At 49.2% G+C, this 16,269-nt stretch overlaps 2 protein-coding genes across 3 annotated transcripts; one reads left to right on the plus strand and one right to left on the minus strand.

Annotated features, from left to right (window-relative positions):
* Positions 1 to 6,858: 6,858 nt before the first annotated feature.
* Positions 6,859 to 11,428, plus strand: LOC119366455. The gene is made up of 2 exons (XM_037632194.1): positions 6,859 to 7,097; positions 8,131 to 11,428. The coding sequence occupies exon 2, from the start codon at positions 8,145 to 8,147 to the stop codon at positions 11,064 to 11,066; it is 2,922 nt and encodes a 973-aa protein (XP_037488091.1). The 5' UTR covers positions 6,859 to 7,097; positions 8,131 to 8,144; the 3' UTR covers positions 11,067 to 11,428.
* Positions 11,429 to 12,106: 678 nt separating this feature from the next.
* On the minus strand, positions 12,107 to 14,653 carry LOC119366456 (putative F-box/LRR-repeat protein At3g18150). Of its 2 annotated transcripts, XM_037632196.1 has the most exons (5): positions 14,477 to 14,653; positions 13,647 to 13,931; positions 13,099 to 13,169; positions 12,671 to 12,826; positions 12,107 to 12,583 (listed from the first exon to the last, which is right to left on the minus strand). In XM_037632196.1, the coding sequence occupies exons 2-5, from the start codon at positions 13,912 to 13,914 to the stop codon at positions 12,395 to 12,397; spliced, it is 684 nt and encodes a 227-aa protein (XP_037488093.1). In that variant the 5' UTR covers positions 13,915 to 13,931; positions 14,477 to 14,653; the 3' UTR covers positions 12,107 to 12,394. The 2 variants fall into 2 exon arrangements, with proteins under 2 accessions (XP_037488093.1, XP_037488092.1); XM_037632195.1 differs by having other exon boundaries at positions 13,099 to 13,931.
* Between the last annotated feature and the right edge of the window lie 1,616 nt (positions 14,654 to 16,269).

Raw genomic sequence — 16,269 nt, forward strand, 5'->3', positions numbered from 1 at the left:
AGAAGATCACTGCCGGAGGGAACTCCCAGGGAGCAAGGCAAGGAAGGGCCACATTTTTCGGTGCTCATTCACCTGGATGAGGTGAAGGACTACACGCCACTTCCTGAAGGTGTGTTTGGAGAATGGCCGAGGATCTACAAGCACAATGATTGGCGCTTGGGCATCAAGGACGGCAAAGGCCGGGGCCGGCAGGTGGCCTCGGCTGGCTCTTTCAACGCCGGCCGCCGCCGCGACGAAGATCATGATGAAGGCGGCAACAGGCGCGGTGGACAGCAAGGTCGGGAGGAAGGTCGCAAGAGATTTTGGAAGGGGATGCGTGACCAGGCGCAATGCAGAGACACAGCAACATACGACCCCCAGCCACGCCGGCACAGGCGCCGGGATGGGGCTGCCGAGTCGGCCGGCGATCCGGTGGGGATGCAGCAACCTGTGGCAGCGGTCGGGACGGGCAGAACTGCACCATGTGCTGCACTCAGGCCTGTTCTACGGGAGCGCGAACGGGTTCTCGTAACCCCATCCTTGGAGGTGCGACGGGAGCTTGTGACCCCGCCCTCAGAGGCGCCACCAGTGCAGTCTGTACATGAGGCTGGGGAGCAAGACGACCAGCCGGCAGAGGATGATGCCACAAGTGACGCCCAAAGTGTTATAGACGCCCCGACCACCATGCGCAGCGCTGACGCGCCGCTAGCTGAGTCCGCCCTGCCGCCCCCTGATCTCGCTGCCAGAGCGCTGGCGACGGTGGACTCTGGGCTCTGGGACCAGTCGCTGCATTCTGGGATCATACTGCAGCAGGCCCGTCCTCTTGGTCCCATGATTGGGCCGGTCCTGTCCATGCAGGACGCTGCCTCCGTCACCGCTGCTGGCATCGCCTCCTACTTTAACCCGACAGCACAGGACATCAACTCCATCACAGCTGCAAGCATGGCCCCGTTCTTCACCCCGACCATGCAGAATACCCATGCCCTGCCTCCTCTGCCTCCCTCCCTAGGACCAGTGAGCTTGGAGGGGTGGGGTGGGCCTGACACCTCCATGACGATGCAAGGGGACTGGCACAGCACGCCCATGCAAGGTGGATGGGAGACGACCACTACGCTGCACAGCAATCCTTGCTGGCTGCCCGCCTGGGGCTCGGCCCAGCTCAATGGCATGCGTTGGAATCCAAGTGGGGCCTCCGGCCCCGAGGTGGTTTTTGGCCCTGGTGCCGCTGAGGCCTTATCACGCCCAATGCACACCCCACCTAGCGAGCTCGCCCCTTCAGTGGAGGAAACCAGAGCTAGGCGGGCCCTTGCAGCGGCCAACCTGACCGGTCCTGGGCTCCTATCTGCGATCACCTCCAAAGTCGCCGAACTGCATATCGATGAACAACGGGCATTCATCAGCAAGATGGCATCGCTGCTATCTGACTCGCTCTTGGGGACTCCGAAGGCAACGTCAAGACCAATCAAGCAACGCATTTTAGGGGTCATGAAGAAGTCCAGGCAGAGCGTCCGTTTGTCCCGCCAGCACTCCAACTTCTCCTCCTCAAGGCGCTCGCAGGCGGCGATCAGCGTCAAGCTTGGACTCATCAGGAAAGCGGAGGAGTTCAGCGACGACACACTGCTCCAGTACCTTCACTTCTTTCGCACGCCGATGCCGCCGGAGAACGTGGCGAAGCTAGCTGAGATAGCAGGGCTCACCTCCCCAGCCCAGTTGCGCCTTCCGGATGACGAGCTCCAGGCCATCCTGGATGAGCTCGCCGCCCGGGCGATGTAGTGCACGTGTTTGTGCGCTCCTTGCATGTTTACTGTTCTCCATGATTAGCTTCCTCCTGAACCTGTGTGTGCTTGGCTCGAAGGCCACTGAACGAAATGTCGCGACTTCCTGTTGCTGGCCGGTTGTGGCTGACTGTATCCCGTCTAGAATTTGCATGTCCTTAGTGTTTCCTTATGAATGAACAACTTTCATTAATCAACTGGAACGTGAGAGGCCTGAATGATAGGGCACGCCGTGCAGCGGTTCGTGCCTTGGTTCAAGATTCTTGCTGCTCCATTGTTTGCATTCAAGAGTCCAAGCTCTCTGCCACATCCACAAGGGACCGAGGTGAGATCGTCGGGTCATGTTTCGACGAGCACGCAGTTCTTGACGCCGATAGAACGAGGGGGGGAATTCTGCTCTGCTGGCGGTCGGATTGCTGCTCTGTAAGCAACATTGCCGTCAAAAACTTCTCAATTACTGCTACCTTCACCCCAACTGGAGGCGGGCAAGCATGGGCATTGACCACGGTCTATGGCCCCCACGATGACGCTCGGAAGCAGTTCTTTCTTGCAGAACTGGCAGCCATTCACAACTCCATGACCCAACCATGGTTGGTGATTGGTGATTTCAACCTAATCAAAGACCCCCAAGACAAAATCAACGACAGAATTAACCGTAGATGGATGAATAAATTCCGCCGCACCCTTAACAGATCAAACCTGCATGAGATCCCGCTTATAGGGCGCCTTTTCACTTGGAGCAACGAGCAAGAATCGCCAACTCTAGTCAGACTAGACCGTGCCTTCTGTAATGTCGATTGGGAGTTACTATTTCCCGGCGCCAAGCTTCTGCCCAGAGCCTCCTCCGTGTCGGACCACTGCCCGCTGCTGCTAGTCAATGACACAATCCTAAAGACAAACAGAAGATTCTGCTATGAGGCCTATTGGCAGCACTTCCAAGGCTTCCAGGAGGTCGTGGCCCAATCTTGGAACCAACCTATCCGTAATAGCTCGGCAATGACCAAACTCAGCTGTAAACTCCATCGCCTAAGCAAGGATTTGAGGGCGTGGAGCAAATCAATAATAGGTGACATCCAAAAACAGCTTCTGATGGTCAATGAGATCACCCTGCAATTGGACACCACCCAGGATTAGGCCCCTAAATGACGAGGAGAGGGAGTTGCGATGCCGTCTCAAATCAAGAAACCTAGGGTTATCGGTGCTACTCAAAATAAAGCTAAGGCAAAGGAGTAGAGTGTTGTGGTTGAAGGCCGGTGACGCCAACACAAAATTCTTCCAAAGGAAAGCTAATGCGCGACATAAACGAAACACCATCCACATGCTACAGGGACCTTCGGGGCCAATCCACGCCTCTGACGAAATGAGCCAACACACGCACAGCTACTTTCAAAGTATCTTTGGCTCGGAGAATCCAAGATCGGCTGCCCTAAACTGGGATGAGCTTGAGCTGGACCAGGTAGACCTTACTGACATGGAGGGTGACTTCTCTTTCGAGGAGATTAAGCGGGCGATTGATGACATCCCTGCCGAAAAAGCACCAGGACCAGATGGTTTCTCAGGCGGTTTCTTCAAATCGTGTTGGGATACAATCAAAGCCGACCTTCACGGGGCGCTGAACCAGCTCTATCACATGGACAGCCGGGGCTTGAATCGCATAAACACTGCCATATTGGTCCTTATACCCAAGAAGCAAGGGGCTGAATCGCTCAAAGACTTCAGACCAATCTCGCTATTGCACAGCCTCATCAAGATCTTCACCAAGATTCTTGCCACCAGACTAGCCCCTAAACTAGCTAACCTAGTTGACCATTGTCAAAGTGCTTTCATAAAAAAACGGAGCATACAGGAGAACTTCCTGTACATACAAAGCACGATCAGAAAGCTACACAAAGCGAAGCAGCCTACAATTCTGCTTAAATTGGATATAGCGAAGGCCTTCGACTCGCTCTCCTGGCCCTACATCTTGGACATGCTCGAGGCGCGAGGCTTTGGCGCACGTTGGCGAGAGTGGATTGCCATGTTGCTCCGGACATCCACGTCACGACTGATTCTAAACGGCCAGCTCACTGACGCCATACAACACCGACAAGGGCTAAGGCAAGGCGACTCGCTCTCCCCATTCCTGTTCATCCTAGCAATGGACCCGCTACAAAGGATGCTGAGCCTTGCAATGGCGCGTGGCCTACTCACCAAGCTGCCTGGTCGATATCCTTTGATGCGCTGCTCCTTCTATGCGGATGATGTCGCCATGTTCATGAACCCCAACGTAAATGACGCCCGAATGATCCACATGCTTCTTCACTGCTTTGGCCAAGTGTCAGGTCTCAAAGTGAATGCAGACAAGAGCATGGCCTTGCCAATTAGATGTGCAGCAGTTAATCTAACACTTGTCCTGGCACCCCTTCGCATCCCATGCAAGTCCTTCCCGGTAACCTACCTGGGAATGCCTCTTTCCCTAAGAAATCTTACAAAGGCAGACTTCGATCCGTTCCTGGCCAAATTTGGAAACAAAACCGCTACATGGAAGGATGGGCTGATGGCCAAGAGTGGACGCCTTGTCCTTCTAAAATCTGGACTTACCGCTTTGGCCATTTACATGATGACGGTGCACAAACTGCCTGCTTGGGTCCTTAAGCGTCTGATACATTTGTGTCGCTCCTGGTTATGGAGTGGGGAGGGCACGTGCAGCAACGGCAAGTGCCAAGTGGGATGGAGTCAAATCTGCCGTCCCAAACATCTTGGCGGTCTAGGGGTTTTGGACCTACGGAAATTTGGTACTGCGCTCCGGCTTAGATGGTTGTGGATGGCCTGGCAGGAGCCGCTGCGACCTTGGGCACGGTCACTGCTGCCGTATGACGAAAAAGATCGCATGCTGTTTGCAATGGCAACCGAGATCAAACTCGGTGACGGGCGGAAGGCTCGTTTCTGGCAAGACCGTTGGTTACACGGACAGTGCCCAAAAATCCTAGCACCGACACTTTTTGCAGCTTCGGCAAGGAAAAACAGAACGGTGCATGACGCGCTCACGGGGCAGACATGGCTCACTGACCTTGCACATGTGCTGACCGAAGATATGCTATAGGAGCTTTATAACTTGGCAGGACAATTGGACGAGGTTGTGCTTCTGGCTGACCAGCCAGATGGGATTGCTTGGAGGTTCACCTCAAACCATGAGTATTCAGCTAGGTCCGCCTATCTGCTTCAATTCGAAGGATCGGTGACACCGGATGGACACAACCTAATCTGGAAAGGATGGGCCCCTGGTAAATGTCGTTTCTTCCTTTGGACGGCCGTGCTAGGCAAAATATTAACCGCGGATGCACTGCTGCGTCGGGGATGGGAGAACAACTATTTTTGCCCTCTCTGCGAAAGGAATCTTGAAACCCCAACACACCTGCTACTGGAGTGTCCCTAGTCCAGATATGCCTGGGAGAAGATTGCACAACTCACACACAGTCCGGCGTTACTACCGGCATCATGGGACAGCTTGGTCTCCATCAAAGCATGGCTGGTAGCTTGCCATGGCAAGGCACGAGAAGACAGAAAGAAGGGGACCTTGTCCATCATTCAACTTATGGCATGGGAGATATGGCGAGAAAGGAACAGACGTATTTTTCAACAAGAATACCTCGACAGGGAGCGCTTCATAGAGAAAGTAAGAGAGGAGATACGGCTTTGGAACATGGCAGGAGCTGGCATTCCTTTTGACCCGGGCTGATTTCTTTCTTCCTGTGAAACTCTGTTTCTTTTTTCTTTGCTTTTGCTTTCGGCTTTTTGGTCGAGCTCACTCGCCGTCTACTCATCTTGTGTACGCTTGTAGCTCGACCGTTCCTCTCTCTAATCAATGAATTTGGTAGGCGATACTACCAACATTCAAAAAAAAACAATCATCGGCGTCATCATCTGAAACTAGATATGGGTCCAATGTTGAACCCAAATCCTTGGTAACATTAGCATGCTTTGCCAAGGGTCCATCGGGCTCAAACATCCTACATCATATGTTATAGAGTAGTTAACAATTAGCTATTTTAAATGCATTTTTCTAAACATGGTGGAACCTTAAGATTAGTTTCTTGTGATTTGTTTGAAGAACTCCAGGTTAGATTTCGTTTAGAAGGAAGATACACTAGTTGTGTTGAAGTACTTGCTATTGTGTAGTATTGGATTTAGAGATAGAAAAAAAATGTATCGGGTTGAATCCTAAGATTATTTGTTCCTAATTAGTTTGACTAAATTCTTTGGGATAAGTTTGGTTGAGAAGCATTTGCATTGGTAATGTAGTTGGGGATGTGTAGTAATTGATTTAGAGATCAAATATTTAGCATTGTGTGCGGAGGTGTCTTTTTTTGTTAGATATGCTTGTGACTTTATATATATAAGTATTCAAATGCTTGTGACTTTAGATAGAATTCCAAATGTGTATGTATGTATGTGAAAAAGTTTTAAGCATTGTGTAAAATGCAAGCGGATTTAGAGAGTATTTTATAACGTTGTCAAAGTTTTAAGAACTGATTGATTTTTTTTGGAGGAATAAAGGGAGAATACCTCAAACAACTTTGAAATGATCCGATCCACGAGTTTTGATGGGCAGAATCTTCGGTTTGGAAGGGATTTGATGAAGGAGAGAGAGGGAGGGAGGAACGCATGTTCGTCTCTGGCGACTGGGGAAGACGACACCGAGCGGGGCTGCGGTTTGGCTGGGTCCCACCCACAGCCCCGCGTGAACTACTTAATCCAGGGCAGCAACGGCATGACGCTTGGCGTTTCAAGCGTGCCACGTAGGTGAGAAACGCCGGCGTGGCTTGACCGTGGGCCAGGGAAGAAACACGCGAGGGTTTGGCGTTTTCATATGGATAAGAAACGCCACAGGCTCTGACGTTGCAAAAAAGTGTCATCTCGTGAAATAATTTCGTGGGGAGGTCATTTTGTGCTCAAGTTTTGTGACAAGGTCCCTGCTCCGCAGACCAAGACAAGGTGTGGCAGCAAAAATCTCCATGCATTCTCCCTCGGAAGCCCCTGGGATACTCGCAAATTACGGTTTCCTCTCCCATTATTTCCCTTCACCTGCTCTCTCCCTCCCTCCCTCGGCTGCACCTGCAAAAAGACAGGCTTTTCCTCCCCTTCTTTTCCGCTGCTCTGCGCTCTGCTCTGCTCCGCTCTTCATCACACGACGCACCCACCACCATCACGCCTCCGACTCCTCCGGCACTGCTCCCTCGCTCGCCCCTATCCATCCACCGCACCTCCCCCCCTCCCCACGCCTCCTCTCCCATCCCCTCGCGCGCGCACGGCAGGCTCCGTCTCCGTCCGTCGCCGTCCGTCCCCGGAGGCAGAGCAAGAAAGGTAGCACTACTGCTCCTCCCTCTTTCCTCCCTCCGATGGCCGGTTCTTCCCCGGCAGATCATCCCGCGCGCATCGTTACTGGGTGTTCTTTCCGCGGCCGATCCTCGTCTGCTCCTGCGGCAGGAATGGGGTTTTTGGCCCCCTCGTTTCGGCCGATTCTTCTTGTTTCGGGTGGGGGTTTCGGGCCACCAAAACAAAAGGGGGAGATTCTGGGCTGCTGCGGCGATCTCCGCTGCCCCAGGGCGGCCCGATTCGGAGATTCCGCTGGGGCTTTTAGCGCGGACCAAAATCACCATCATCTGAATGAAAGAAATAAAGTGCAGATGCAGTAAGTAGGATGGTTGCCACGGAAGTGCTGGGATGGATTGTTCCGACCGGCCATGGATTGTTGTTCTTGCTGTTGCCAAAAAAATGCAGATTTGGTGCCTTGTGTTGGATAATTGGCAGCAAGCAGGATGCAGCCCTTGATCTGCACTGCTAGCAGGGACAGGTAGGTTGTCACTCACGGTGAGCGCTGCAGATATCTGGCACCCCTCTAAAACCACTTATAAAACCCCAATGGGAGGGAGGGGACTAGCTGCAGTGCCAAATCGAATAACGCTGTTCGATTTATGTGTGCGTCTTTTAGTTTTCTGGATGGATACCAAAGTTTTATGGCGCAAAACACATTGTGTGCCTCGATTCGACTTAAGAATGTAGGAAACATGCATGTTATGTGGCTTACACTAGATCTCAAGGTCTCTACTGGCATTTGATTTGGATGTTCCGTTTAGTTTTGTGACTGCCAAATTGTGCAATTTGATATCGGCCAAGGATGACTTGCAGACTTGGATTACTCTGATTGACGGCTAATTCATGTATATGTCTGCTCCTTTACTCTCCTTTCATTTTTTACAAGGCGCTGGTGCTATATGTGTGCTGGTCATTTGATATTTGTGCTATATGTTTGCTGATCATTCGATACTTGTGTTAATAATGAACTGATATCCTGTATCACTTTTGCTAAACAATAATCTTCTCCTATGTGAACCAGTTGGTGGTGCAAGAATGGGGCGCAAAAGTGACCTGGCTGACCAGCTGCAGGAGGATGGCATGAGTGCTGTTGCTGCTGAATATGAAGAAGGCAGTGAAGAGGAAGAAGAACCATTTGAACGTGAATTCTACGATGATGATGATGATGATGACGACAGCAATGGGGGTGAGCCAGAAACACAAGCTGTGGATCCTTGCGAAGATCCTTTGGCAGAAGAAGAGGAGGCTAATGAAGAGAAGCCTTGCGATTGGGCCACCCCACTTGAAGATGAGGATACCAGTTATGATGAACCTTTTGTTGATGAACTCTGTTATGAAGAAGAAGACAGTGGCGAGCAGGACTCGTATTATGCGGAGCCTTTCACAGATCAGCTCTGTGAAGTGGAGCCATGTGATGTTGAGGTGGCTCGCGAGGAGGAATTTGGGAGGAAGTACAGTCCTGTTCAGGCTATCAAGAAGGAACAAAATGAGGAAGAGGTCTTAAAACGGACACTGAGAAAGGGCAGCAGCCATGAGCACAAGGCGGTACCAGTGACCGATGAAATTGAATTGAAGCCGTTCAAGAAACGATTGTCTGTCAGGTTTGCTACTGATGTATCTTGTTACACATACAGTACTGAAAGTTTTGGTGCTGCCAGGTTGGAGAAAAGGAAAGCTCAGTTTGATGACCACGACAGCCACTTGTGTAAGAGGCAAGAACACACAGTGTCTTTGCCTCAGGACGGTGTCACGCTGAAAGAAGTGGATGACACTAACCTGTATGTGGGTAACCTGCCAACTTCTGTGACTTCTCACAAGCTCATCGAGCTATTTCTACCTTTTGGACGAATCGTTCGATCAAAAGTGGCGGATGATCGTTTCACTGGTGTAAGCCAGGGATATGGCTTTGTGAAGTATGCTGAACCTCGTAGTGCCACAGCAGCTATTGAACGCATGAATGGGCGCCTGGTTGATGGGAAAACATTAGAGGTTAGAGTAGCTGGACCTCCAACATCAGTATTCTATCCATCCATGCAAGCTGTGTCAGAAACTTGCAGTCTGCCATCAAAGGAAGTTGACCCGTGTAGGCTGTATGTAAGCAACCTCCCCTTATCCATGGACACTCTGAAGCTACTCGAGCATTTTCTTCGTTTCGGGAAAGTAACTGATATAAAGGTACCCAGAGATCAAGCCACAGGTTTAAGCAAAGGATATGGCTTTGTGAAGTACTCTGATTCCCATCATGCAGCTCAGGCCATCACCCATTTGAATGGGTTTCTGGTTGAGGGTAAAAAGATAGAGGTTCGAGTGGCTGAGGTCTCTTCAACCAGAACCATCAAGGAAATCGACATGGCGAATCTATATGTCTGCAACATTCCTGCATCCATTGACACAGATAAGCTGGTTGCGCTTTTCTCGCCATTTGGTAAGATTACCCATGCGAGAGTGGCTGCGGACCAAGGCTATGGCTTCGTCAAATTTGCCGATTCTCAATGTGCTGCCGAGGCTATTGCACTAATGAATGGATCACTGGTTGAAGGGGAAACTCTAATTGTCAGAGTCGCGGGCCTTTCACCACTTGCATCCAGCTCAGTTGTACAAGGCTCACCAACTCCCTCGCTGGAAATGAAGAAATCTAGACTGTACGTCGCTAACCTTCCGCGGTCGATGAACGCTGATAAGCTGGTTGAGCTTTTCGTGCCCTTTGGTAAGATCAGCAAGGTTGTGATCAATCTGGAGTATAGCCTAGTGTACTATGCAGATGCAGCATCAGTGACCACGGCTGTTGAACACATGGATGGGTACCTGATTGGTGGAAAGAGTCTAGTAGTCAAGCGATCAGATTCTTGTCCAACTGCTGCAGCAGGGCATGCTCCTTTATCATCACAGTCAGCTGGCGGCAAGCCCACAAGAGAAATTGACATGGCCAACTTGTATGTTGGCGGCTTCCCACCAACGGTAACTGGCGATCAGTTGGTCGAGCTTTTCCGGACATTTGGAAAAATTGTGCAATCTAGGATGTTTCTTGGGTACGGCATGGTCAGGTACAGCGATCCTTCATCTGCTGCTGCTGCAATTGATCAAATGGATGGTTACCGAATCGGAGCAAGTACCCTGGCTGTGAGAGTAGCAGGCCTTCCTAATATAATGCCTCGGGTGGAATGTCTAGCAGCACCACAGGCGCCTCCTGGCAATGAGCAGAAAGAGGCAGACTTGACCAACCTATATGTAGGCCATCTCCCGCTCTATATCACCACCGAAAGGCTGACCGAGATCTTTCTGCCATGCGGCCAAATCACTCAAGCAAAGGTAGTCGTTGACCGGCACACCGGAGTGAGCAAGGGATTCGGATTCGTCAAATTCGCCGATACTTATGCTGCTGCTGCGGCTCTGAGTTACATGAACGGTTACCCGCTGGAGGGGCACATCTTGGCCGTCAGAATAGCCAATGTTCATCCGAGTGACATGGCCAGCTACATGGCGCGTCTCTACTCCCAGTTCAAAGTCCCTGACCCCTCTACCATGGCGGTTGGAGTGCCAACATCGTCGTATTGGCCGCCGTGCTATTCTGCTGAATCAGCTTACGCAGAGAATTATCGGGGGCAGGGAACTGATGCTGCTGCTTCTCAAACGTCTCAGCTGCCTGAATCTGTGTCAGCCAGTTCATCATTTGCTGCTGAAAGGGATTGGTCTCCTGTGTCAAGCCATGTCGCCGACAGCTCTCAGCGGCAGCCTTCAGCAGGCTGGGCCGGCCCGCCTGGCTTTGAGCCCCTCCATGCGCATGCGGCGGTCTCTCCTCCTCCGCCAGTGGTACCTTGGGCTGGCCCACCCGGCTTCGAGCCCCATTCCATCCCCAAGAAGAAAGATGGCACCACCGCGACTAAACCTTCGCAGCCTTGCTCCAAGGTCCATCTGGCACAGTCAGGAGGCAGCCAGAAAAGGCGTTCCATCGTCTAGCACCATCTGCTTCCTTCAGGTCACACTTGTGGTCCATGGAGCCCTCAATCGCCCCCAGATGATGTTCTTTTGTGCTCAGTGGATCTCTTGCATTGCTTCTGGCAGAAAGGAGCCATGTGTTAATTAGCATCATTTGGTTTAACTAGTACTTTAGTAGTAGACTTTGGTAGTTAGGGCGAGCTCGAGCTGCTGGTAAAATGAAGAAAATTAATTGTCAGTGTAATCGTATTGTTAATTAACCTGCATGCATATATAGCAGCCTTGCATGGTTATTTGTGATGCCAACTGATGGCCACCATTTCACCAGTTAAGTAAGACGGTTAAGGTTCCATTCCCATGCTATCAATGCTTTGCTGGTGTGATGTATTCTGTTTGTTCAGTCAAGTATAAGTTCAGTTCTCTTCTGTTTTGGTTTCAGTTAAATTTACTCATGATCATGCGCCTGCTGAATTTTGCCAGTTTTGTGTTTGAGTGAAGATATTTGAACAGAAATAAAGGCCATTATTATTCATTTTGAAAAGTAATTTGCGCTTCTAATTTTTCAACCGAGTTTCAAATAGTTTTTCCTCCAGGTGTTTATGTTTGCATTGCCCAATCAGCATTGCAATTCTAGCTCTCCTAAGTTTCACTGGCATGCAACCTACATTTTTCTCCCTGTAGTTCATCTCTCTTGAAAAATATCTTGTGAATTTTGCTTTAGGTGGTTGAAGTAGAGCTCTGTTTCCTTTCAGTGAGCTATTCAGTCGCTGTTTTCTTCCCTTATAACCTATAATGATGTATAAATTGTAAATTCAGGTTGTAGATGCTCTTAGCCACTGGATAGCTAAATTCGCAATGAGGTCTTGCATGTGTTAAGGTACAAAAATTACCCACACATCAGTAATGCATTTTCCAAAAGCACAAGGGAACTCTTTAATGTACAAAGTGAAAGCCCATAATATTTTTTACAGAGGCCAACTGCTCATTTTTGCCCCCATCACATCAAAGTTGAAAGATAGCTAGTCAAACGCTAGATAATTTATTTTGTGGAAGACTGGGAGTTGATAGCTAATATAACTGGGGAACCGCAAATTCGCTAATAATTCGGAAGCTCATGTTCACATTCCAAAAGCTTTTCTCAGCCGTTGTCCGGACAAGGCAACGCTCCAGGTCTGGGCATCGTTGCTGCAAAGGCATGGACTGAAGTTCACTGAACTTCACAAGAGTGATGCACACAGGCACAACATGAGAAGAACAATAAAATATTTGGCTAAAAAACCTATAAAATGTTTCAGCGAACGGTACATATACTGCGCCGATTTTGCGAACGAGGTCTTGCTTAGCACGGATCAGGGCCGACGCTCGATGCTGATCTTCGCATTGCCGGCAATGAGCAGCAACGCCTGCACCAACTCATCGACCCTCAGATGTTCTTTCCGGCAGTAGATTTTGATCCTCTCGATGCAAGGGTAGCTGCCTGAGGCCGACGTCGGCGCTCTCCTTGTTGGCGGCAAGGCTTTGCATGTGCTGCATTCCTCCTGCAGAATATCAACACGAAGGTGGTAGTGTTAGTAAGAGTTCTAGCAGACCAATTGGTACTTGGACATATACTTTTGAGTAAGTACCATTTCGAGCTTCAAAGTTAGGTCCTTCAGCTTGTCTGAGAGCTGGAGAATGCGGTGCAATGGGTAGAAGTCAGCAGTCATGACCCAATCACCCAGCACCAAGCTTGTCAGGTTGCTAAATGCTGGGCATGTTAGCATACCTCCCTCAAATGCGCGCTTCAAATTCATCCATCAGACACGAAAGGAACATGTTACAGTGTTGCAAAGAAAATATAATACTAACATATACAAGGGGAAACTGTCAGTATAAAAAAAGAAGGCCGTCCCTTAACTTTGAACCCAGAAGCAGACTAACTAGACAAGCAAATACATTTTCTCTCGAAATAGGCTTTCACCACGTCCGTACAACAAGTTCAAGTGCAGCAAAGCAAATAAATACATTCACCTACACTTGTATGGGTAAGAAGAGAAGAAAAAAACATCCTTACCTCATGCAATGGCGCATGCAGCTCCAACGTTGTGGCATGCGGAAGGCCGTCAAGTAGATGATGATCCATTACTGTGCCCATATGATGAAAAGATTTAGGCCTTAGATTAATCAAAGCTGTCACCAGAGAAGACAGACCCCTAGTTACTATAGCACCAGCATATGGGTGAAGGATAGAGAGATGGGTAAGGTTCCTAGCACAAATCAGGAGACTGGAGATAATGAGGCAGTGACTGACATCCAGAACCTTGACTGAGCTTGATGAGATCTCCTCATGGTCACATACACTGCACAACTCCAGCTCTAAATGTTCAAGAACAGGGCAGTCGTAGTTCAATGGCCTAAATAACCCATGTTTCAACGTGACAGATTGCAGCCTGATTATTTTGAGGTGCCGAGAAGGAAACGTTGCTGTGCTATCCAAACGGAGAAACCCAGAAATATGAAGGAGGCGAACTTTGTGCATAATGGCATGACGAATCCATGCGGAACACGTGGCACTATCAGCACGGTAGGCATGGATTCGGGCTTCATTCAAGGAAATAGTACCGTCACGCAAGAGCAGCAAGCGGTCCCCGAACTTCTCCAGCTTGCACTGATCCATGAAGTCTTCGCTGTCGATGCGGATGAATGGTGTAGAGCACCAAAGAAAGCGCCATCTTGGTGAGAGAAGACTTGTGTGCACGACCTCCGGCATCGGCAAGAAGGACATCACGTGGTGGAGCAGATCGTCTGACAGGCTGCTGAGCCTGTCAACACCATTCCCGTTGCCTCCCGCACTCTTTGAACCACAGGGAATGGATGTTGATGCCGACATTTCATCAAGCAGGACGGCTGCATGAATCCACAAAGGGCAAGGGCAATGCTAAATAATCAAAATCACAGGTAATACACATTTCAAAAAATCCTTGATACACAAGAAGACATGAAACGATTTGAATTGAAGCAACCATGTTGGCAATCACACAATGAAACCTTATATGTAAAAGCATACAGATCAGGAAAGGGAAACACATATGCAGCCTTGAGTGAAAAATTGCGGAAAATTTAAGCTGTAAATACCACCATCCTTGACATAAGCTCAATATTCGGCAAAAGAATAACATAAACAGCTCAATCAAATCTCACAACATACCAGTTGAGGAAATATGTTCCGAATGTGCGAATTTGGAAGCAATGGCATCAATTATTCAATTGCATATAAGCAGTAAGCAGAATTGCATGATTTGCATCAATGGCGAGGTGACACGAACATGAATTGACATCAATTGTATGGCTAGCATGAACATGAGTTGACAGTGGCAGTATAAGCAGGAGCAGTGTATGCATCGATTTTATTCAGCTTCATCTTCCCAGATCTGCAGGAAGGTCAATTGTACCTTGCTTAACTTGCTACGGCAGATCGGCAGTGCCGGTCTGGCCCGCGGAGGAGCCAGCGATGGTGCGGACTACGGACGCCCAACAGGCGAGCCGGTGAGGGGAGGGGACTGCGCGGCCGGCCGGCCGGCGGCGTGATGGGACATGGGAGTGGGCTAGCTGGCGTCCGCGTCCCCCCCTCTGCGGTTAGGAGAGGAAGTGATTTTTTCTTTAGGCGAAGGAGAGATAGTAATGGGAGCGGGCTGCTTCACTGGGCTCAGGCCGATGGATTGTTATTTTGGGCCTCGAAATCTGCCAAATATTATGACATGATAAAAAAAAATCCTCATATCAATTATATCCACTCTAACCAGAGTCCCTTGTCAACTCATTTGTTCGTTTGGCTCGGAAAAAAAAACCTCATTTGTTCATGAGTAGACACATCGCCGAGCTGGAACAGATTCACGTCCCAACAGTGCCACAAGCAAGACCAGCCCGTCCGATGAGTGTAGTTGTGCCAAGATGGGGACCACCACCCGAAGGGTGCGCTAATTCAATGTCGATGCAGGGGTCTCTCACGATCATGATGTTGGTGCAGCTGCTGCAATATGTCGCGCCGTGATGGCACCTATCTTGGATCATCACTGTTGGTTATTCAGGGCCTTCTAGACCCGGCGACAGTTGAAGAAATAACGTGCCGAGAAGCACTGGCATTGGCGGACGATCTAGGAATTTGTCACCCTTTTGTGGCTTCAGACCGCAAACTGGTTGTTGATTACATTCAGAAGGGTGTGGAGGAAGCTTTGAAGAAATTATTAAAGAGATCAGGAAAATTCTTTTATTTCTTGTAACTTTATTCATGAATCCAGAGGCTTGAATGTCGATGCTCATAGGTTAGCTAGATTTGGTGTCTGTCGCACTCCAGGGAGACACGTTTGGTTGGGCAACCCCCATGATTCTTTAGACAACCCACAATGAGAGTAACATAGGTGCCAACATCACATATATCTAGATAAAATAGATGATGTGGCAAGCAATTAATAAAGAAAGAGAGGCATGTGGTAACATAGCTAGTTACTAGTAGTATGAGTGACATTACACATACCAAGGCAAGAAACCTAATAAATGAAGTGTTGCATGATACTACACATATCTATTTCACAAGAATTCGTTGATTGTCATTTACAATGTTCGTTGTAAGATCACTGAAGGTCCTAAATTGGGAGAGTTTGCTTGCTATCGAACAAATAGTGGAACCTAAAAAAAAATGAAATCCATTCACACAAGTTGGACCATTGCCTTCGGCTACGCCCTAATTCATTTATTCCCCACTATAGAGGTAGTAATATAGACTAGTAACATATGCACGTTACTTGTCTAAGTTACTCTCCATTTGTGGCTAGTCTTAGTGATCAATGTAAACACTTCGATTGATTAATAAACCCGTCTGTTTTTGCTAAAAGAGACCTTTTATAAGGAACTGGCTAATTAACTTCGCAAAACTACATTCTAAGTTGAGAAGAAAATTGGTGTCATTTGACATCTAAAGTTTCACCAGCCTTACTACTGCCCAAAATCCTGTTTGGTGAGCTTTCACCAAGGTGACACCGAAGGCCTACCTTGCCTACCTCCTTTTGTGCGCCCCACACCACCATGAGGATGATCCACCGAATTCATTCCAACATCATGAATAATGGGGCACTGCCTAAGCACTGGCAACCCCACCATGCTTACGGCTCTATCCTCGAGGGAGGCCGCCAATCCCATCCTTTTCCAATTCCACCCCATTGTTCGTTGCTTCCCCATTCTATCCTTT

This window comes from Triticum dicoccoides, chromosome 2B (assembly GCF_002162155.2).
Source record: "Triticum dicoccoides isolate Atlit2015 ecotype Zavitan chromosome 2B, WEW_v2.0, whole genome shotgun sequence".
In the NCBI taxonomy this organism is placed as follows: Eukaryota; Viridiplantae; Streptophyta; class Magnoliopsida; order Poales; family Poaceae; genus Triticum; species Triticum dicoccoides.